The 25,821-nt window shown below is 43.3% G+C and overlaps 1 protein-coding gene across 1 annotated transcript; it reads left to right on the forward strand.

Moving 5' to 3' along the window:
• The first annotated feature begins 16,039 nt into the window (after window positions 1–16,039).
• LOC135575071 (salivary glue protein Sgs-3-like) lies at window positions 16,040–16,828 on the forward strand. Its single transcript, XM_065027228.1, has one exon. The coding sequence runs from the start codon at window positions 16,040–16,042 to the stop codon at window positions 16,826–16,828; it is 789 nt and encodes a 262-aa protein (XP_064883300.1).
• The last annotated feature ends 8,993 nt before the right edge of the window (window positions 16,829–25,821 follow it).

A 25,821-nucleotide genomic window follows, 5' to 3' on the forward strand; every position in this document is an offset into this window, starting at 1 on the left:
CTGTATTAGACATCCACCAACCATTACTACTCTGTAATAGACATCCACCAACCATTACTACTCTGTAATAGACATCCACCAGCCATTACTACTCTGTAATAGACATCCACCAACCATTACTACTCTGTAATAGACATCCACCAGCCATTACTACTCTGTAATAGACATCCACCAACCATTACTACTCTGTAATAGACATCCACCAACCATTACTACTCTGTAATAGACATCCACCAACCATTACTACTCTGTATTAGACAACCATTACTACTCTGTAATAGACATCCACCAACCATTACTACTCTGTAATAGACAACCATTACTACTCTGTAATAGACAACCATTACTACTCTGTATTAGACAACCATTACTACTCTGTAATAGACATCCACCAACCATTACTACTCTGTAATAGACATCCACTACCATTACTACTCTGTAATAGACATCCACCAACCATTACTACTCTGTAATAGACATCCACTACCATTACTACTCTGTAATAGACATCCACCAACCATTACTACTCTGTAATAGACATCCACTACCATTACTACTCTGTAATAGACATCCACCAACCATTACTACTATGTATTAGACATCCACCAACCATTACTACTCTGTAATAGACATCCACCAACAATTACTACTCTGTAATAGACATCCACCAACAATTACTACTCTGTAATAGACAACCATTACTACTCTGTATTAGACAACCATTACTACTCTGTAATAGAAAACCATTACTACTCTGTAATAGACATCCACCAACCATTACTACTCTGTAATAGACAACCATTACTACTCTGTATTAGACAACCATTACTACTCTGTAGTAGACATCCACCAACCATTACTACTCTGTAATAGACATCGACCAACCATTACTACTCTGTAATACACATCCACCAACCATTACTACTCTGTAATAGACATCCACCAACCATTACTACTCTGTAATAGACATCCACCAACCATTACTACTCTGTAATAGACATCCACCAACCATTACTACTCTGTAATAGACATCCACCAACAATTACTACTCTGTAATAGACATCCACTACCATTACTACTCTGTAATAGACATCCACCAACCATTACTACTCTGTAATAGACAACCATTACTACTCTGTAATAGACATCCACCAACCATTACTACTCTATAATAGACATCCACCAACCATTACTACTCTGTAATAGACATCCACCAACAATTACTACTCTGTAATAGACATCCACTACCATTACTACTCTGTATTAGACATCCACTACCATTACTACTCTGTATTAGACAACCATTACTACTCTGTAATAGACATCCACCAACCATTACTACTCTGTAATAGACATCCACCAACAATTACTACTCTGTAATAGACATCCACCAACCATTACTACTCTGTAATAGACAACCATTACTACTCTGTAATAGACATCCACCAACAATTACTACTCTGTAATAGACAACCATTACTACTCTGTAATAGACATCCACCAACCATTACTACGCTGTAATAGACATCCACCAACCATTACTACTCTGTAATAGACAACCATTACTACTCTTTAATAGACATCCACCAACCATTACTACTCTGTAATAGACATCCACCAACCATTACTACTCTGTAATAGACATCCACCAACCATTACTACTCTGTAATAGACATCTACTACCATTACTACTCTGTAATAGACATCCACCAACCATTACTACTCTGTAATAGACATCTACTACCATTACTACTCTGTAATAGACATCCACCAACCATTACTACTCTGTAATAGACATCCACCAACAATTACTACTCTGTAATAGACATCCACCAACCATTACTACTCTGTAATAGACAACCATTACTACTCTGTAATAGACATCCACCAACAATTACTACTCTGTAATAGACAACCATTACTACTCTGTAATAGACATCCACCAACCATTACTACGCTGTAATAGACATCCACCAACCATTACTACTCTGTAATAGACAACCATTACTACTCTTTAATAGACATCCACCAACCATTACTACTCTGTAATAGACATCCACCAACCATTACTACTCTGTAATAGACATCCACCAACCATTACTACTCTGTAATAGACATCTACTACCATTACTACTCTGTAATAGACATCCACCAACCATTACTACTCTGTAATAGACATCTACTACCATTACTACTCTGTAATAGACATCCACCAACCATTACTACTCTGTAATAGACATCCACTACCATTACTACTCTGTAATAGACATCCACCAACCATTACTACTCTGTAATAGACATCCACCAAGCATTACTACTCTGTAATAGACATCCACCAACCATTACTACTCTATAATAGACATCCACCAACCATTACTACTCTGTAATAGACATCCACCAACAATTACTACTCTGTAATAGACATCCACTACCATTACTACTCTGTATTAGACATCCACTACCATTACTACTCTGTATTAGACAACCATTACTACTCTGTAATAGACATCCACCAACCATTACTACTCTATAATAGACATCCACCAACCATTACTACTCTGTAATAGACATCCACCAACAATTACTACTCTGTAATAGACATCCACCAACCATTACTACTCTGTAATAGACAACCATTACTACTCTGTAATAGACATCCACCAACAATTACTACTCTGTAATAGACAACCATTACTACTCTGTAATAGACATCCACCAACCATTACTACGCTGTAATAGACATCCACCAACCATTACTACTCTGTAATAGACAACCATTACTACTCTTTAATAGACATCCACCAACCATTACTACTCTGTAATAGACATCCACCAACCATTACTACTCTGTAATAGACATCCACCAACCATTACTACTCTGTAATAGACATCTACTACCATTACTACTCTGTAATAGACATCCACCAACCATTACTACTCTGTAATAGACATCTACTACCATTACTACTCTGTAATAGACATCCACCAACCATTACTACTCTGTAATAGACATCCACTACCATTACTACTCTGTAATAGACATCCACCAACCATTACTACTCTGTAATAGACATCCACCAACATTACTACTCTGTAATAGACATCCACCAACCATTACTACTCTATAATAGACATCCACCAACCATTACTACTCTGTAATAGACATCCACCAACCATTACTACTCTGTAATAGACATCCACCAACCATTACTACTCTGTAATAGACATCCACTACCATTACTACTCTGTATTAGACAACCATTACTACTCTGTAATAGACATCCACCAACCATTACTACTCTATAATAGACATCCACCAACCATTACTACTCTGTAATAGACATCCACCAACCATTACTACTCTGTAATAGACATCCACCAACCATTACTACTCTGTAATAGACAACCATTACTACTCTGTAATAGACATCCACCAACAATTACTACTCTGTAATAGACAACCATTACTACTCTGTAATAGACATCCACCAACCATTACTACTCTGTAATAGACATCCACCAACCATTACTACTCTGTAATAGACAACCATTACTACTCTTTAATAGACATCCACCAACCATTACTACTCTGTAATAGACATCCACCAACCATTACTACTCTGTAATAGACATCCACCAACCATTACTACTCTGTAATAGACATCTACTACCATTACTACTCTGTAATAGACATCCACCAACCATTACTACTCTGTAATAGACATCTACTACCATTACTACTCTGTAATAGACATCCACCAACCATTACTACTCTGTAATAGACATCCACTACCATTACTACTCTGTAATAGACATCCACCAACCATTACTACTCTGTAATAGACATCCACCAACCATTAGACATCCGCCAACCATTACTACTCTGTAATAGACATCCACCAACCATTAGACATCCACCAACCATTAGACGTCCCCCAACCATTAGACATCCCCCAACCATTAGTACTCTGTAATAGACATCCACCAACCATTACTACTCTGTAATAGACATCCACCAACCATTACTACTCTGTAATAGACATCCACCAACCATTAATACTCTGTAATAGACATCCACCAACCATTAGACATCCACCAACCATTAGACATCCCCCAACCATTACTACTCTGTAATAGACATCCACCAACCATTACTACTCTGTAATAAACATCCACCAACCATTAATACTCTGTTTTAGACATCCACCAACCATTACTACTCTGTAATAAACATCCACCAACCATTAATACTCTGTATTAGACATCCACCAACCATTACTACTCTGTAAGAGACATCCACCAACCATTAGACATCCGCCAACCATTACTACTCTGTAATAGACATCCACCAACCATTACTACTCTGTAAGAGACATCCACCAACCATTAGACATCCACCAACCATTACTACTCTGTAATAGACATCCACCAACCATTACTACTCTGTATTAGACATCCACTACCATTACTAATCTGTAATAGACATCCACTACTATTATTACTCTGTAATAGACATCCACTACCATTACTACTCTGCATTAGACATCCACCAACCATTAGACATCCACCAACCATTACTACTCTGTAATAGACATCCACCAACCATTAGACATCCACCAACCATTACTACTCTGTAATAGACAACCATTACTACTCTGTAATAGACATCCACCAACAATTACTACTCTGTAATAGACAACCATTACTACTCTGTAATAGACATCCACCAACCATTACTACGCTGTAATAGACATCCACCAACCATTACTACTCTGTAATAGACAACCATTACTACTCTTTAATAGACATCCACCAACCATTACTACTCTGTAATAGACATCCACCAACCATTACTACTCTGTAATAGACATCCACCAACCATTACTACTCTGTAATAGACATCTACTACCATTACTACTCTGTAATAGACATCCACCAACCATTACTACTCTGTAATAGACATCTACTACCATTACTACTCTGTAATAGACATCCACCAACCATTACTACTCTGTAATAGACATCCACTACCATTACTACTCTGTAATAGACATCCACCAACCATTACTACTCTGTAATAGACATCCACCAACCATTAGACATCCGCCAACCATTACTACTCTGTAATAGACATCCACCAACCATTAGACATCCACCAACCATTAGACGAAATATTCCCCAACCATTAGACATCCCCCAACCATTAGTACTCTGTAATAGACATCCACCAACCATTACTACTCTGTAATAGACATCCACCAACCATTACTAGTTTTTCTGTAATAGACATCCACCAACCATTAATACTCTGTAATAGACATCCACCAACCATTAGACATCCACCAACCATTAGACATCCCCCAACCATTACTATTCTGTAATAGACATCCACCAACCATTACTACTCTGTAATAAACATCCATGTAAACCATTAATTTTACTCTGTTTTAGACATCCACCAACCATTACTACTCTGTAATAAACATCCACCAACCATTAATACTCTGTATTAGACATCCACCAACCATTACTACTCTGTAAGAGACATCCACCAACCATTAGACATCCGTCAACCATTACTACTCTTAATAGACATCCACCAACCATTACTACTCTGTAAGAGACATCCACCAACCATTAGACATCCACCAACCATTACTACTCTGTAATAGACATCCACCAACCATTACTACTCTGTATTAGACATCCACTACCATTACTAATCTGTAATAGACATCCACTACTATTATTACTCTGTAATAGACATCCACTACCATTACTACTCTGCATTAGACATCCACCAACCATTAGACATCCACCAACCATTACTACTCTGTAATAGACATCCACCAACCATTAGACATCCACCAACCATTACTACTCTGTAATAGACAACCATTACTACTCTGTATTAGACATCCACCAACCATTACTACTCTGTAATAGACATCCACCAACCATTACTACTCTGTAATAGACATCCACCAGCCATTACTACTCTGTAATAGACATCCACCAACCATTACTACTCTGTAATAGACATCCACCAGCCATTACTACTCTGTAATAGACATCCACCAACCATTACTACTCTGTAATAGACATCCACCAACCATTACTACTCTGTAATAGACATCCACCAACCATTACTACTCTGTATTAGACAACCATTACTACTCTGTAATAGACATCCACCAACCATTACTACTCTGTAATAGACAACCATTACTACTCTGTAATAGACAACCATTACTACTCTGTATTAGACAACCATTACTACTCTGTAATAGACATCCACCAACCATTACTACTCTGTAATAGAAAACCATTACTACTCTGTAATAGACATCCACCAACCATTACTACTCTGTAATAGACAACCATTACTACTCTGTATTAGACAACCATTACTACTCTGTAGTAGACATCCACCAACCATTACTACTCTGTAATAGACATCGACCAACCATTACTACTCTGTAATAGACATCCACCAACCATTACTACTATGTAATAGACATCCACCAACCATTACTACTCTGTAATAGACATCCACCAACCATTACTACTCTGTAATAGACATCCACCAACCATTACTACTCTGTAATAGACATCCACCAACAATTACTACTCTGTAATAGACATCCACTACCATTACTACTCTGTATTAGACATCCACTACCATTACTACTCTGTATTAGACAACCATTACTACTCTGTAATAGACATCCACCAACCATTACTACTCTATAATAGACATCCACCAACCATTACTACTCTGTAATAGACATCCACCAACAATTACTACTCTGTAATAGACATCCACTACCATTACTACTCTGTATTAGACATCCACTACCATTACTACTCTGTATTAGACAACCATTACTACTCTGTAATAGACATCCACCAACCATTACTACTCTATAATAGACATCCACCAACCATTACTACTCTGTAATAGACATCCACCAACAATTACTACTCTGTAATAGACATCCACCAACCATTACTACTCTGTAATAGACAACCATTACTACTCTGTAATAGACATCCACCAACAATTACTACTCTGTAATAGACAACCATTACTACTCTGTAATAGACATCCACCAACCATTACTACGCTGTAATAGACATCCACCAACCATTACTACTCTGTAATAGACAACCATTACTACTCTGTAATAGACATCCACCAACCATTACTACTCTGTAATAGACATCCACCAACCATTACTACTCTGTAATAGACATCCACCAACCATTACTACTCTGTAATAGACATCCACCAACCATTAGACATCCACCAACCATTAGACATCCCCCAACCATTAGACATCCCCCAACCATTACTACTCTGTAATAGACATCCACCAACCATTACTACTCTGTAATAGACATCCACCAACCATTACTACTCTGTAATAGACATCCACCAACCATTACTACTCTGTAATAGACATCCACCAACCATTACTACTCTGTAATAGACATCCACCAACCATTAGACATCCGCCAACCATTACTACTCTGTATTAGACATACACCAACCATTACTGCTCTGTATTTAATATAAGCCAACCATTAATATTTTGCACATGAAATATTCCCAACCATTCCAGTTTTCAGGAGCAGCCAAGGTTAAGAGCCATGCCAGAGGGGAAGACCAAAACTGTCCCATCAGGGATTCAATCTTCCTATCCTCTAACCTCTCCACTTCTATCCCTCATGCCATCCTCACCTCTCTTTGTGGTCTGCAGTTTTTATGTAAAGCTTTGCAATGAACCGAATGACATAGTTGAGAGGATGGAGAATGGAGAGAAAGGGGAAAGAGGATGGACGTTGACTAGACTAGAACTAAAAGGACATAAGAAGAAAACAACTAGATTAAGCTAAGAAAACATTTTTATTTATTTAAATAATATATTTTTCATATAGAGTTTTTGCCTCTAGTGAGACAGAAAAATGCTTTAATGTAAAGCAAGAGGATTTTTTTCAACGGGAAATCTGAATAACGTAATCTGTAGATCTTAAATGAAACAAGTCGCGAGAACAGGGGAAGTGGGACTTGAACCAGTGACCTTCGGTTGGCACACTATGGTGTGGCTAAAGAGATCATATCATAAGGCAGCGTCGTAGAGAGCTGTGACGACTCTTGATCCTGCAATACTTCCAAATATAATTCTCTATAAGGATTAGATCACATAAACTACAGTGCAATGTGATTGGACAGTTTCATTCTCTTCAGTCTCCTGAATGCTTCTATACATAACTGATATTTGGTCATTTGGTATTTTATCAGGATCCCCATTAGCTGTTGCAGAAGCAGCAGCTACTCTTCCTGGGGTCCAACACAAAACATGAACCATGAAACATAATACAGAACATCAATAGACAAGAACAGCTCAAGGACAGAACTACATACTGTACACGTAGCCTAGATATCAACGCATACACACACATTATCTAGGTCAAAGAGGAGAGAGGTGTTGTGTTGCTTTACCTGTTTTTTTTAAACTAAGTTTGCTGTTTATTTGAGCAATATGAGATGGAAGTAAGTTCCATGCAATAAGGGCTCTATATAATACTGTACGCTTTCTTGAATTTGTTCTGGATTTTGGGAACTGTGAAATGACCCCTGGTGGCATATCTGGTGGGATAAGTGTGTGTGTCAGAGCTGTGTGTAAGTTGACCTTGCAAACAAATTGGGATTTTCAACACATTAATGTTTCTTATCAAAAGAAGAAGTGATGCAGTCTCTCCTCAACTCTGAGCCAAGAGAGACTGGCATGTATAGTATTTACATCAGCCCTCGTGTTACAATGAAGAACATAATGTGTCGCTCTGTTCTGGGCCAGCTGCAGCTTAACTAGGTCTTTCCTTGCCACACTGGACCACACGACTGGACAATATTCTCGATTAGACTAAACTAGAGCCTGCAGAACTTGCTTTTTGGAGTGTGGTGTCAAGGAAAATGTACTGTGTGGAAACGTGTGCTCTGTGGACTAAAGGATGGCTTTGGAAGCTTCCTCAGGGAAAATAGTCTGATTGAAAGAGGGAATGAGTCTGGATGTTATGACACTGCCGTATATTTTAGTTTCTATGACAGGGGTAGGCAGCCCTGGTTCTGGAATGCTGCAGGTACTGTAGTATTTTGTTCAAACCTAGGCACCTCTCCTGACCAACTGAGTTAATTGGTCAGTCCATACATTGTCTAAATTCAACACACCTGGTCTTCCGGGTCTGTTAAATCAGAAACAGTATGTAGTCCTCCAGGACCAGGGTTGGCCCTACCTGTCACGCCCTGGCCTTGGTTATCTTTGTTTTCTTTATTATTGTGGTTAGGCCAGGGTTGGCCCTACCTGTCACGCCCTGGCCTTTGTTATCTTTGTTTTCTTTATTATTGTGGTTAGGCCAGGGTTGGCCCTACCTGTCACGCCCTGGCCTTTGTTATCTTTGTTTTCTTTATTATTGTGGTTAGGCCAGGGTTGGCCCTACCTGTCACGCCCTGGCCTTGGTTATCTTTGTTTTCTTTATTATTTTGGTTAGGCCAGGGTTGGCCCTACCTGTCACGCCCTGGCCTTTGTTATCTTTGTTTTCTTTATTATTGTGGTTAGGCCAGGGTTGGCCCTACCTGTCACGCCCTGGCCTTGGTTATCTTTGTTTTCTTTATTATTTTGGTTAGGCCAGGGTTGGCCCTACCTGTCACGCCCTGGCCTTGGTTATCTTTGTTTTCTTTATTATTTTGGTTAGGTGACACTACCGCTGGTCTCTATGATAGATACTGAGTTAATGGTGACATTTGATTTACTGTCTATATGATAGGTACTGAATGAACACTGACATTTCCTTTACTGTCTATATGATAGGTACTGAGTGAACACTGAGTATTTTCATCTCATTCCGACTATCTGACTGTAAAGTAGTGTATGATGTTAAACCATTCTGAAGGCTCAGTGTCCATTGACAGAAGGAAATATGCTTGAAATTGCCCCCCTGCCTGGCATTTGAGTGTGTCTGAATTTGTGTGAATGTGTGCCCTGCTCGAGTGTCCTCCTGTGCCACAATATCCAGGTCTCGTATCTCAGGGAATGAATTGACTAAGCTAACCTGGTCTGGAGTCTCCAGTGGATGGCGTGACTAAGCTAACCTGGTCTGGAGTCTCCAGTGGATGGCGTGACTAAACTAACCTGGTCTAGAGTCTCCAGTGGATGGTGTGACTAAACTAACCTGATCGGGAATCTCCAGGGCAGAATACAAAGTACTGGATCCTAGACCCTGGACCTCTGGACTCCAGTCTGTGGAGATGTTCTGTCCAGGTTGGGCCCAAGGCTGTGGTTTTCCAAAGCTCCACTGAACATGACACGACCCAGATTGTGAACTCATGGGCTGAGTTGGCAGTTTGTCGCCCCTATCTGACCTGGATGTTCAGAGTGTGTGTGTGTGACTGGTGAGGGAGTGGAGGAGGGGGGTTCCATTGGGGGATCAACAGCAGTGGCTGATCTAAGGACTCTGCTCAGCAGATGAGTTTTGGCTCTGGGTAGCAGATAGCGATGCCTGGAGGGACACAAACACAAGCACACATCAACATAAACATAAACATACACACACAAATACAGGTGAGCCAAACATGATTTAGAACCTATGAGTAAAGTGTCAATTAGGAAAAGTGTCAATTGTAAAAACATTTCCCATCTGGGCTGACAAATAGATCATCTCATTTTAATAAATCAGTAAACCAATACAATCAATCTATCAAATCTACCAATCACATGATGTCTTTGACTGTAAAAACCGTAATCACCTAATTTCCATGTGATTACTGACAACACAGTAAATATAAATCCAGGCACAGGTAAGAATTAAGCAAAAAACAGCATTGCCACACGCCAGATATATAGGAATCAGCATATCTAATAACTGTCTCCTCAAGATGTAGTGTAACCAGATGTCTCATTAATAACTGTCTCATCAAGATGTATTGTAACCAGATGTCTCATTAATAACTGTCTCATCATGATGTAGTGTAACCAGATGTCTCAATAATAACTGTCTCATCATGATGTATTGTAACCAGATGACTCATTAATAACTGTCTCATCATGATGTTGTGTAACCAGATGTCTCATTAATAACTGTCTCGTCATGATGTAGTGTAACCAGATGACTCATTAATAACTGTCTCGTCATGATGTATTGTAACCAGATGACTCATTAATAACTGTCTCATCATGATGTAGTGTAACCAATCTTTAGACCTCCAGCCTTCTCTTATGCACAGCCAAGTCACAGCCAGAGACAATAAGAATGCCTCATTATCTCCACATGGCTTTCACATGTTTGATCTGTGTGATCAAATCGCATACAGATATTTAGCAGGTGTTATTGTAGCGAAACGCTTGTGTTCTTGGCTCCAACAGTGCTGCAAAAATATCTAACATTCCACAACGATAAAAACACACCTCAAATTTAAATAATGGAATTATGAAATATAGAAACATTAGGATGAGCAATGTCAGAGTCTGAAGTATAAATGTATATATATGATTGGATGTTACATTTGGGGTTGTAGACATCCTGGATGTGTTGGGCAGGTCGTACCACCCTCTGGAGAGCCCTACGGTTGCCGTAGCAGCCTGTGATACAGCCCGAGGTTGAAGAGGGGCTGTTGTGCCTTTTTCACCACACTGTCTGATTGGGTGGAACATTTCAGATTGTCAGTCGTGTGTACGCCGAGGACCTCGAAGCTTTTCACCTTCCCCACTGCGATTCCGTCGATGTGGATGGGGGCGTGCTCTCTCTACTGTCTCCTGAAGTCCACGATCAGCCCCTTCGTTTGGTTGACGTTCAGGGAATCATACTGGTTTCAGCAAGTACGGCAGCCAAATGTGTTCTAAGTGCTGGTAGAGAATGTGAGAGTGAGCGTGACCATAGAGTGTGTGTAACGGGGCTATTATGGCAAGGACAATGCTTGATAATGAGAGAATAATAACTCTTGGCATTATGTCTGCTTTGCATTCCAACAAGCGAGTGTGTGATGAGTGTTCTTTTTGTGTGTGTGTGTGTGAATGTAAATGTGTTGGAATAATTGCAGATGTTCCCTCTGGCATGAAGCTGTGAAAAAGAGAGTGAATGGGTGAAAGAGAAAGACAGACAGAGGTGGAGAGACAAAGAGAGAGAGAGAGAGAGAGAGAGAGAGGGGTGGCGAAGCAGAGAGAGAGTGAGGTGGAGAGGCAGAGAGAGAGAGAGAGAGAGAGAGATGTACAGAGAGATAGAGAGAAGAGGAGAGGCAGAGAGAGAGAGAAAGAGAGAGAGGGGGAGAGGTGAAGAGGCAGATAGAAATCGAAAGGTGGAGAAGCAGAGAGGGGGAGAGAGAGAGAGAGAGAGAGAGAGAGAGAGAGAGAGAGAGAGAGAGAGAGAGAGACAGTGGTGGAGAGGCGGAGAGAGAACGCAGAGCAGACTAGAATGCTATTTTGCCCTAAACGGAGTACACAGTGGTAGAATACGCAACCACTTTGACTGACCCAAACATAAGGAAAGCTTTGACTATGTACAGACTCATTGAGCATAGTCTTGCTATTGAGAAAGGCAGCCGTAGGCAGACATGGCTCTCAAGAGAGACAGGCTTTGTGCACACTGCCCACAAAATGAGACAGAGAGAGAGAGAGAGAGAGAGAGAGAGAGAGGCAGAGGCAGAGGCAGAGGAAGAGAGAGGTGACTGAAGCGTTAACTTCTATATATAAACAATCACATGTCATTTTAGATATTCAGTCCTTGCATCCACAGCTCTGTCTATGAATTTGAGAGTGGTTACGCTTTTACAAAATAGAGTTGGGGTGACCACTTCATTATTGTTTCAATTAAAGATTTTAGCTTCATAAGCATTGATTGCAAAGCCTCCTGCCTGGCAGCACTCATACAATAATTGTTTGCTTTGCATGTGTGTGTGTGTGTGTGTGTGTGTGTGTGTGTGTGTGTGTGTGTGTGTGTGTGTGTGTCAGCAGCCTCCAGTGGTCGATTCCCTTCACTAGATTGCAATACAGTATAACCATTGTTGGGGAAGCTACCCAGAAAATATAGTTTACCAAAGCTACCAATTACTTCTCACTGAAAGAAGTTAAGATAAGATTCAAATATTTTCACTTTGAATTTTTTATTTTATATATCCTTTATTTAACTATTAAGAATACATTTTTATTTACAATGATGGCCAACCCCTGTCAAACCACAACCCGGATGACGCTGGGCCAATTGTAAATATGAATTTGTTCTTAATTGACTTGCCTAGTTAAATAAAGGTAAAAAATTAAAATAAAATTGTGGGATTCCCAATCACGGCCGGTGGTGATACAGCCTAAAATCAAACCAGGGTCTGTAGTGATGCCTCTAGCATTGAGATGCAGTGCCTTAGTCTGCTGCGCCACTTGGGAGCCCCACACATACACTGTTGTTCACTACACGTTTAGAAAAAAAGGTTTTATCTAGAACCTAAAAGAGTTATTTGGCTGTCCCCATAGGAGAACCCTTTGAAGAACCCCTTTCGGTTCCAAGTAGAATCCTTTTGCATTCCATATAAAACCCTTTCAACCGAGGGTTCTACATGGAACTCAAAAGGGTTCTACCAAAAGGATGTTCCTATGGGGACAGCCAAAGGAGCCGTTTGGAACCCTTGTTTGAAAGAGTGTAAATCCAAACTACTTCTTGAAAAAGTATCATATCTAAATCAGAAAGGTCATGGACTACAAATTGCAAGAATAGAGATCACTCGGGAGTCAGATGTTAGCATAATGTCTGTCACGTTGTTTTTCCTACCTGACTGTTCCTTGAGGATTCCACTCAATTAGCTTCCCATCAAATCAACTGTACAGTGAAATGCTTACTTACAAGCCCCCAACCACCAAAGAAGTTTCAAAAAATATGGACAAGAATAAGAGATAAAAGTAACAAGTAATTAAAGAGCAGTAGTAAAACAACAATAGCGAGACTATGTACTGTGGGGAACCGGTACAGAGTTAATTAGTTGAGGTAGTATGTATTCGGTAGAGTTATTGAAGTGACTATGCATAGATGGTATTAAACAGAGAGTAGCAGCAGTGTAAAGAGGGGGAGAGGGAGGGGGTCAATGCAAATAGTCTGGGGAGCCATTTGATTAGCTGTTCAGAAGTCTTGTGGCTTGGGGGTAGAAGCTGTTTTATAAGCCTCTTGGACCTAAACTTGGTGCTCCGGTACCGCTTGCCGTGCGGTAGCAGAGAGAACAGCCGTTGACTAGGGTGGCTGGAGTCTTTGAAAATTTTTACGGCCTTCCTCTGACACCGCCTGGTATAGAGGTCCTGGATGGCAGGAAGCTTGGCCCCAGTGATGTACTGAGCCGTACGCACTACACTCTGTAGTGCCTTGCGGTCGGAGTCCGAGCAGTTTCCGTACCAGGGAGTGATGCGACCAGCTCTCGATGGAGCTGTAGAACCTTTTTGAGGTTCTGAGGACACATGCCAAAATCATACATGGATTCACACGCTACAACGGTACACTAGCAGGTTGTAACTGGAGACAGTATCTCTCTGTGTTTCAGTCAATGGTAAATTGATTCCACTCCATTGACTTGTCTGTATATTGCTTCTTCTACACAAATCATTCCTTTCCTTTCTCTTTTACGAGTGTATCTAAGGGTATAGATTGATAGAATCGGTGAGCATTTGTATCGGCGCTATGTTATCAACAGTCATTTATTTGATGTGCATGCTACTCCTATTGCCTTCTCATAAGTATGGCAATCACACACTACTGTACGTTCTCTTGTGTCGAATTCCACTAACGCTCAGTGCTTTTCATAATCCACCCTGCCACACTAAAACACACCATGTATAGCCGTATTCCCAAGATGCCCAATGTCATGTTACTGTACTGATAAAAGTTAATGAGTTTCCATTGAATGGTTTTCTCCAGCCTGACTGTGGTACACTCTGAAAGGCATGTACTATATTTCATGACAGTCACATACTGATTACTGCCTCTCCTCCCAAATGACCCACTTTGTGGTCACATCCCCTGAGCACTAATGTCACGTTCATGTCATCAGTGACGTCTGTTCTTCACATATTATACTCTATGACCTGGGCAGCCTGTAGCACCACACATTTCTACCATATTCTCTTGTCGTGAGTCTTGTTTTGGAGGCAAAACTGAGCCATGTCCCCTTAGATAGGCCAGCTGCAAAGTCATAATTGGCTACATTGTACCTTAATTCACCAATCAGGTAGAAGGGAGGAACAAAAACCCACAGACACGTGGAATGATACATGTGCATTAGGGTTAGCAGTGTGGTTAAGGTTAGGGTTAGGTTGAAAATCTCTGTAGCTGTGCCAGCTATTGACCACTCTGCAGAGCTGCTTCCAGAACAAGATTCAACAAATGTTAACAAAGCACATCAGTAACAGTATGCATGCATTACACATGCAATATGTGTTGTGTGTGTGTGTGTGTGTGTGTGTGTGTGTGTGTGTGTGTGTGTGTGTGTGTGTGTGTGTGTGTGTGCGTGTGTGCGTGTGTGCGTGTGTGCGTGTGTGTGTGTGTTGTGTGTGTGTGTGTGTGTATGTTGGTGTGTTTGTGTGTGCGTGCGTGCGTGCGTGTGTGCGTGTGTGCATGTGTGCGTGTGTGTGTGTGTTGTGTGTGTGTGTATGTTGGTGTGTTTGTGTGCATGCATGCATGTGTGCGTGCAGGTATTGCAGAGCACTCTAACGTCAGGTTAATTTGCCGTTCCACATCCCCACCTCCCTCCACTCTGTCCCTGTCATCAAATCTTTATGTGACATTTTCACACCTCCCCAGTCTCTGACATACACTCACACACACACACACACACACACACACACACACACACACACACACACACACACACACACACACACACACACACACACACACACCATCTGCATTGTTTGCTGTTTGGGGTTTTATACTGGGTTTCTGTATAAGCACTCTGTGACATCTGCTGATGTGAAAAGGGCTTTATAAATACATTTTATTGATTGATTTTATTATGTGTGTGGTTGATGCAGCCGCACAACACGTAGACTTAGTGCACCAACCACGCCCAACCCAAACCAACCACGCCCAACATAAACCAGCCACGCCCAACACAAACCAACCACGCCCAACACATACCAACCACGCAAAACATAAACCAACCACGCCCAACACAAAACAACCACGCCCAACACAAAATAACCACGCCCAACATATACCAACCACGGCCAACAGAAACCAACCACACCCAACACAAAACAACCACGCCCAACACAAAACAACCACGCCCAACACAAAACAACCACGCCCAACACAAAACAACCTCGCCCAACACAAACCAACCACGCCCAACACAAACCAACCTCGCCCAACACAAACCAACCTCGCCCAACACAAACCAACCACGCCCAACACAAACCAACCTCGCCCAACACAAACCAACCTCGCCCAACACAAACCAACCACGCCCACCACAAACCAACCTCGCCCAACACAAACCAGCCACGCCCAACACAAACCAACCTCGCCCTACACAAATCAACCACGCCCAACACAAACCAACCACGCCCAACACAAACCAACCACGCCTAACACAAACCAACCACACCCAACACAAACCAACCACGCCCAACACAAACCAACCACACCCAACACAAACCAACCACGCCCAACACAAACCAACCACACCCAACACAAACCAACCACACCCAACACAAACCAACCACACCCAACACAAACCAACCACACCCAACACAAACCAACCACGACCGACACAAACCAACCACACCCAACACAAGAGTAGATGTTGCGCTGTGTTCAAACTATCAGCATTCTTCAATAGCAGGAAAGAAAAATTACGTAAACAGACAAAACATTATAACATGTGTCAAGTGTTGACTATATCTATATACAGTGTGTAGTGTTGACTATATCTATATACAGTGTGTAGTGTTGACTATATCTATATACAGTGTGTAGTGTTGACTATATCTATATACAGTGTGTAATGTTGACTATATCTATATACAGTGTGTAGTGTTGACTATATCTATATACAGTGTGTAGTGTTGACTATATCTATATACAGTGTGTAGTGTTGACTATATCTATATACAGTGTGTAGTGTTGACTATATCTATATACAGTGTGTAGTGTTGACTATATCTATATACAGTGTGTAGTGTTGACTATATCTATATACAGTGTGTAATGTTGACTATATCTATATACAGTGTGTAGTGTTGACTATATCTATATACAGTGTGTAGTGTTGACTATATCTATATACAGTGTGTAATGATGACTATATCTATATACAGTGTGTAGTGTTGACTATATCTATATACAGTGTGTAGTGTTGACTATATCTATATACAGTGTGTAATTTCAGAATGTGAAACTGATTTCTCTTTCAGCTTATAGAATTAATGTTTTCTGATAAAGTTCAATCAAATATCTTAAGATTATTCTATGAGTTTGCACATCAGCTTCAGCAGTTGACGCACCTCTCCGATGGATGAAGGGTCTATATATCTTTTACCGGAGGCTGCCTCTGCATATGTAAGCTGGCAGTGAGGCTGAGGTATAGTCTGGGGTAACCTCCTGTTGGACTCTATTTGTCCTACCCCTAGAGTACTGTCTTGGGCTGTGAAGGGATGTGTGGAGCTGAGCTGAGCTGTGTCCGGCAACCTCTCGGCTGAGCTTGCTGGTTCTGGCACCACTGGACTGAGTTGGGTTGGTCCTGGTACCGGGTTGGCTGAGCTTGGTTGGTTCTGGCACCGCCGGTCTGAGCTGGTCTGTCCTTTGTCCTTTGGTTTTTTAGCTAACAGCAGGTAGCCAGTAGCTAGAAACTCTCTTAGTAATTCAAAAGCAATGTGTAAACAACTGTTAGCTTGTTAGCGTGTTAGCTATCCAGTTGAGTGGTCAGGAAAAAAAATGTTTTCTGATGTATTCTCTTCTCTGGTTTGAAATTCTTAGCCCTTCTTATTTTATCTTCCACTCGACTATTTTTCTGAAACGTACTCTTCCTCTAAATCATTTGAAATATTATATAGTACTAGATATTAGCAGCTCATACATTTTACCAACCCTTCATGGAACATGGATCCCTCCCTCCCTCCCTCCCTCCTCCCCCTCCCTCCCTCCCTCCCTTCTCTCCTCTGGCTAAACTGAACCTCTTCTCTGTCCCAATCCTTTAACAGAGCCTTATCTCAGACTCTCCTCTGGCTAAACTGAACCTCTTCTCTGTCCCAACCCTTTAACAGAGCCTTCTCTTCAGGACCCTTCTCTACATGGTTCTCTCCTACCGTTTCACAGGGGACATTCTGACTTTGTTTTTAATTTCAAAACGTTGCCTCGGACCGAAGAGATCAACCGGAGCCCATTTCCATGTGACCTTCCCAAACAGGGGGCCCAGGGAGACAGGCTCCTGATTAAATCGTTATCATTCCCTGGAAACGCAGAGCACGATTGAATGAAGCTGTGTCTACAGTGTGTTCATGACACAGACATCTACACTCACTCTATTAGATACCCAGCTTCAGGTAGAGGTTGGCCTTTAACTCAGATCAGATTACCTTCCTTTAATCTGAATGTAACCACTGAGTGGTTGGTGGACAACTTCCTGCTACCGAGGGCAACTGCATCCTACTCCCTTGGCCCTTGGATAACCAATTTAGTAAACATGTTTCACAATAATTGGTGTGGAGCAATGTTGTACTTAAATACAAAATGCCCTCGTACCTCCATTCCATCTCTCCAGTTCTGGTAGACATTGGAACTGTAGAATAAGGAAGTTACCCCCAGTAGGTAATATAATAACAGACCCAGACATCTGACTGGGAGATATCAATCAAAGTTAACAAAGGAAGAATTAACATCTGGAGGCTGCTGTCACTGATGTGTAGGCTTCACCTCCCCTAAAGCAGATTGCCAGTGCCTTTGTCGCTGCCTCTCTATCCCTCTCTTTATCTGTCGCTCCTGCTCTCTCTCTCTGTCGCTCCTGATCTCTCTCTGTCGCTCCTGCTCTCTATCTCTTTATCTGTCGCTCCTGCTCTCTCTCTCTCTCTGTCGCTCCTGCTCTCTCCCTGTCGCTCCTGCTCTCTCCCTGTCGCTCCTGCTCTCTATCTCTTTATCTGTCGCTCCTGATCTCTCTCTCTCTGTCGCTCCTGCTCTCTCTCTGTCGCTCCTGCTCTCTATCTCTTTATCTGTCGCTCCTGATCTCTCTCTCTTTATCTGTCGCTCCTGCTCTCTCTCTCTGTCGCTCCTGATCTCTCTCTCTTTATCTGTCGCTCCTACTCTCTCTCTCTGTCGCTCCTGCTCTCTCTCTCTGTCGCTCCTGCTCTCTCTCTGTCGCTCCTGCTCTCTCTCTGTCGCTCCTGCTCTCTCTCTGTCGCTCCTGCTCTCTCTCTGTCGCTCCTGCTCTCTCTCTCTGTCGCTCCTGCTCTCTCTCTCTGTCGCTCCTGATCTATCTCTCTTTATCTGTCGCTCCTGATCTCTCTCTCTCTTTATCTGTCGCTCCTGATCTCTCTCTCTCTGTCGCTCCTGCTCTCTCTCTCTGTCGCTCCTGCTCTCTCCCTGTCGCTCCTGCTCTCTCTCTCTCGCTCCTGCTCTCTCTCTGTCGCTCCTGCTCTCTCTCTGTCGCTCCTGCTCTCTATCTCTTTATCTGTCGCTCCTGCTCTCTCTCTTTATCTGTCGCTCCTGATCTCTCTCTGTCGCTCCTGCTCTCTCTCTCTGTCGCTCCTGCTCTCTCTCTCTGTCGCTCCTGATCTCTATCTCTTTATCTGTCGCTCCTGATCTCTCTCTCTCTGTCGCTCCTGCTCTCTATCTCTTTATCTGTCACTCCTGATCTCTCTCTGTCGCTCCTGCTCTCTCTCTCTGTCGCTCCTGCTCTCTCTCTCTCTCTGTTGCTCCTGCTCTCTCTCTCTGACGCTCCTGCTCTCTCTCTCTCTCTGTCGCTCCTGTTCTCTCTCTATTTATCTGTCGCTCCTGCTCTCTCTCTCTTTATCTGTCGCTCCTGCTCTCTCTCTCTGTCGCTCCTGCTCTCTCTCTCTGTCGCTCCTGTTCTCTCTCTCTTTATCTGTCGCTCCTGCTCTGTCTCTCTTTATCTGTCGCTCCTGCTCTCTCTCTCTGTCGCTCCTGCTCTCTCTCTCTGCCGCTCCTGCTCTCTCTCTCTCTCTGTCGCTCCTGCTCTCTCTCTCTGTCGCTCCTGTTCTCTCTCTCTTTATCTGTCGCTCCTGCTCTCTCTCTCTTTATCTGTCGCTCCTGTTCTCTCTCTCTTTATCTGTCGCTCCTGCTCTCTCTCTCTCTGTCGCTCCTGCTCTCTCTCTCTGTCGCTCCTGCTCTCTCTCTCTGTCGCTCCTGCTCTCTCTCTCTCTCTGTCGCTCCTGCTCTCTCTCTCTGTCGCTCCTGCTCTCTCTCTCTCTGTCGCTCATGCTCTCTCTCTCTTTATCTGTGAATCCCTCGTTCTTTCTTCAGTCATACACATTGGATGAAAATGTGTCTGAACTTCCCAGCACACGATTACAGTATTGTTATTGTGATTTTCCTTTATGATCCTAACGTCATATGGCTTCTGAGGCTTGCAGATGAAATACACCCACTGGGTGGGTTGATGTAGAGCACAGTTGATTGAAGACAGCAATTTTGGTTGTTGAAAGTCATAGTAGAAGGTAATGTACACATTAGTCAGTATAGAAAGGTCTGGAACACCTAGTCACTGAACATAATATAGAAAGGTCTGGAACACCTAGTCACTGAACATAATATAGAAAGGTCTGGAACACCTAGTCACTGAACATAATATAGAAAGGTCTGGAACACCTAGTCACTGAACATAATATAGAAAGGTCTGGAACACCTAGTCACTGAACATAATATAGAAAGGTCTGGAACACCTAGTCACTGAACATAATATAGCAAGGTCTGGAACACCTAGTCACTGAACATAATATAGAAAGGTCTGGAACACCTAGTCACTAAACATAATATAGAAAGGTCTGGAACACCTAGTCACTGAACATAATATAGAAAGGTTTGGAACACCTAGTCACTGAACCTAATATAGAAAGGTCTGGAACACCTAGTCACTGAACATAATATAGAAAGGTCTGGAACACCTAGTCACTGAACCTAATATAGAAATGTCTGGAACACCTAGTCACTGAACATAATATAGAAAGGTCTGGAACACCTAGTCACTGAACATAATATAGAAAGGTCTGGAACACCTAGTCACTGAACATAATATAGCAAGGTCTTGAACACCTAGTCACTGAACATTATACAGCAAGGTCTGTAACACATTTACATTTAAGTCATTTAGCAGACGCTCTTATCCAGAGCGACTTACAAATTGGTGCATTCACCTTATGACATCCAGTGGAGCAGCCACTTTACAATAGTGCATCTAAATCTTTTAAGGGGGTGAGAAGGATTACTTTATCCTATCCTAGGTATTCCTTAAAGAGGTGGGGTTTCAGGTGTCTCCGGAAGGTGGTGATTGACTCCGCTGTCCTGACGTCGTGAGGGAGTTTGTTCCACCATTGGGGGGCCAGAGCAGCGAACAGTTTTGACTGGGCTGAGCGGGAACTGTACTTCCTCAGTGGCAGGGAGGCGAGCAGGCCAGAGGTGGATGAACGCAGTGCCCTTGTTTGGGTGTAGGGCCTGATCAGAGCCTGGAGGTACTGAGGTGCCGTTCCCCTCACAGCTCCGTAGGCAAGCACCATGGTCTTGTAGCGGATGCGAGCTTCAACTGGAAGCCAGTGGAGAGCGGAGGAGCGGGGTGACGTGAGAGAACTTGGGAAGGTTGAACACCAGACGGGCTGCGGCGTTCTGGATGAGTTGTAGGGGTTTAATGGCACAGGCAGGGAGCCCAGCCAACAGCGAGTTGCAGTAATCCAGACGGGAGATGACAAGTGCCTGGATTAGGACCTGCGCCGCTTCCTGTGTGAGGCAGGGTCGTACTCTGCGGATGTTGTAGAGCATGAACCTACAGGAACGGGCCACCGCCTTGATGTTAGTTGAGAACGACAGGGTGTTGTCCAGGATCACGCCAAGGTTCTTAGCGCTCTGGGAGGAGGACACAGTGGAGTTGTCAACCGTGATGGCGAGATCATGGAACGGGCAGTCCTTCCCCGGGAGGAAGAGCAGCTCCGTCTTGCCGAGGTTCAGCTTGAGGTGGTGATCCGTCATCCACACTGATATGTCTGCCAGACATGCAGAGATGCGATTCGCCACCTGGTCATCAGAAGGGGGAAAGGAGAAGATTAATTGTGTGTCGTCTGCTTAGCAATGATAGGAGAGACCATGTGAGGTTATGACAGAGCCAAGTGACTTGGTGTATAGCGAGAATAGAAGAGGGCCTAGAACAGAGCCCTGGGGGACACCAGTGGTGAGAGCACGTGGTGAGGAGACGGATTCTCGCCACGCCACCTGGTAGGAGCGACCTGTCAGGTAGGACGCAATCCAAGCGTGGGCCACGCCGGAGATGCCCAACTCGGAGAGGGTGGAGAGGAGGATCTGATGGTTCACAGTATCGAAGGCAGCCGATAGGTCTTGAAGGATGAGAGCAGAGGAGAGAGAGTTAGCTTTAGCAGTGCGGAGCGCCTCCGTGATACAGAGAAGATCAGTCTCAGTTGAATGACTAGTCTTGAAACCTGACTGATTTGGATCAAGAAGGTCATTCTGAGAGAGATAGCGGGAGAGCTGGCCAAGGACGGCACATTCAAGGGTTTTGGAGAGAAAAGAAAGAAGGGATACTGGTCTGTAGTTGTTGACATCGGAGGGATCGAGTGTAGGTTTTTTCAGAAGGGGTGCAACTCTCGCTCTCTTGAAGACGGAAGGGACGTAGCCAGCGGTCAGGGATGAGTTGATGAGCGAGGTGAGGTAAGGGAGAAGGTCTCCGGAAATGGTCTGGAGAAGAGAGGAGGGGATAGGGTCAAGCGGGCAGGTTGTTGGGCGGCCGGCCGTCACAAGACGCGAGATTTCATCTGGAGAGAGAGGGGAGAAAGAGGTCAGAGCACAGGGTAGGGCAGTGTGAGCAGAACCAGCGGTGTCGTTTGACTTAGCAAACGAGGATCGGATGTCGTCGACCTTCTTTTCAAAATGGTTGACGAAGTCATCTGCAGAGAGGGGGAGGAGGGGGAGGGGGAGGGGGATTCAGGAGGGAGGAGAAGGTGGCAAAGAGCTTCCTAGGGTTAGAGGCAGATGCTTGGAATTTAGAGTGGTAGAAAGTGGCTTTAGCAGCAGCGACAGAAGAGGAAAATGTAGAGAGGAGGGAGTGAAAGGATGCCAGGTCCGCAGGGAGGCGAGTTTTCCTCCATTTCCGCTCGGCTGCCCGGAGCCCTGTTCTGTGAGCTCGCAATGAGTCGTCGAGCCACGGAGCGGGAGGGGAGGACCGAGCCGGCCTGGAGGATAGGGGACATAGAGAGTCAAAGGATGCAGAAAGGGAGGAGAGGAGGGTTGAGGAGGCAGAATCAGGAGATAGGTTGGAGAAGGTTTGAGCAGAGGGAAGAGATGATAGGATGGAAGAGGAGAGAGTAGCGGGGGAGAGAGAGCGAAGGTTGGGACGGCGCGATACCATCCGAGTAGGGGCAGTGTGGGAAGTGTTGGATGAGAGCGAGAGGGAAAAGGATACAAGGTAGTGGTCGGAGACTTGGAGGGGAGTTGCAATGAGGTTAGTGGAAGAACAGCATCTAGTAAAGATGAGGTCGAGCGTATTGCCTGCCTTGTGAGTAGGGGGGAAGGTGAGAGGGAGAGGTCAAAAGAGGAGAGGAGTGGAAAGAAGGAGGCAGAGAGGAATGAGTCAAAGGTAGACGTGGGGAGGTTAAAGTCGCCCAGAACTGTGAGAGGTGAGCCGTCCTCAGGAAAGGAGCTTATCAAGGCATCAAGCTCATTGATGAACTCTCCGAGGGAACCTGGAGGGCGATAAATGATAAGGATGTTAAGCTTGAAAGGGCTGGTAACTGTGACAGCATGGAATTCAAAGGAGGCGATAGACAGATGGGTAAGGGGAGAAAGAGAGAATGACCACTTGGGAGAGATGAGGATCCCGGTGCCACCACCCCGCTGACCAGAAGCTCTCGGGTGTGCGAGAACACGTGGGCGGACGAAGAGAGAGCAGTAGGAGTAGCAGTGTTATCTGTGGTGATCCATGTTTCCGTCAGTGCCAAGAAGTCGAGGGACTGGAGGGAGGCATAGGCTGAGATGAACTCTGCCTTGTTGGCCGCAGATCGGCAGTTCCAGAGGCTACCGGAGACCTGGAACTCCACGTGGGTCGTGCGCGCTGGGACCACCAGATTAGGGTGGCCGCGGCCACGCGGTGTGGAGCGTTTGTATGGTCTGTGCAGAGAGGAGAGAACAGGGATAGACAGACACATAGTTGACAGGCTACAGAAGAGGCTACGCTAATGCAAAGGAGATTGGAATGACAAGTGGACTACACGTCTCGAATGTTCAGAAAGTTGAGCTTACGTAGCAAGAATCTTATTGACTAAAATGATTAAAAATGATACAGTACTGCTGAAGTAGGCTAGCTGGCAGTGGCTGCGTTGTTGACTTTAACACCTAGTCACTGAACATAATATAGAAAGGTCTGTAACACCTAGTCACTGAACATAATATAGAAAGTTCTGTAACACCTAGTCACTGAACCTAATATAGAAAGGTCTGTACCACCTAGTCACTGAACCTAATATAGAAAGGTCTGGAACACCTAGTCACTGAACATAATATAGAAAGGTCTGTAACACCTAGTCACTGAACATTATACAGCAAGGTCTGGAACACCTAGTCACTGAACATTATACAGCAAGGTCTGGAACACCTAGTCACTGAACATTATACAGCAAGGTCTGGAACACCTAGTCACTGAACATTATACAGCAAGGTCTGTAACACCTAGTCACTGAACATAATATAGAAAGGTCTGTAACACCTAGTCACTGAACATTATACAGCAAGGTCTGTAACACCTAGTCACTGAACATTATACAGCAAGGTCTGTAACACCTAGTCACTGAACATAATATAGAAAGGTCTGGAACACCTAGTCACTGAACATAATACAGCAAGGTCTGGAACACCTAGTCACTGAACATAATATAGAAAGGTCTGGAACACCTAGTCACTGAACATAATACAGCAAGGTCTGGAACACCTAGTCACTGAACATCATACAGCAAGGTCTGGAACACCTAGTCACTGAACCTAATATAGCAAGGTCTGTAATAGCTAGTCACTGAACATTATACAGCAAGGTCTGTAACACCTAGTCACTGAACATTATACAGCAAGGTCTGGAACACCTAGTCACTGAACATTATACAGCAAGGTCTGTAACACCTAGTCACTGAACATTATACAGCAAGGTCTGGAACACCTAGTCACTGAACATTATACAGCAAGGTCTGTAACACCTAGTCACTGAACATTATACAGCAAGGTCTGTAACACCTAGTCACTGAACATTATACAGCAAGGTCTGGAACACCTAGTCACTGAACATAATATAGAAAGGTCTGGAACACCTAGTCACTGAACATTTATGTCTCACTATATCTCTCCATCTGTCATTTTATCCTTTAGACTAATTTTCTTCGGCAGGTGAATTCATTTGTTTATAATAAAATAATTACAATTCCCCCATTTATTTGTATCTCCATATATCTCTCCACTATCTATGCCTCCCTCTCATTTCCTCCTCTCCTCCTCTCCCTCCATCTTTCTTTCCATCTTTCTCTCTCTCCTCTATCTCATTTTCCTACACATCATTTACATGTATAGTATTCATATCCT

This window comes from Oncorhynchus nerka, linkage group LG14 (assembly GCF_034236695.1).
Source record: "Oncorhynchus nerka isolate Pitt River linkage group LG14, Oner_Uvic_2.0, whole genome shotgun sequence".
Classification (NCBI taxonomy): domain Eukaryota; kingdom Metazoa; phylum Chordata; class Actinopteri; order Salmoniformes; family Salmonidae; genus Oncorhynchus; species Oncorhynchus nerka.

Bases quoted from the DNA above. Each gene is read 5' to 3' on its own strand.
- LOC135575071 (XM_065027228.1), top strand. From the start codon at position 16,040: ATGTGTGTGGTTGATGCAGCCGCACAACACGTAGACTTAGTGCACCAA.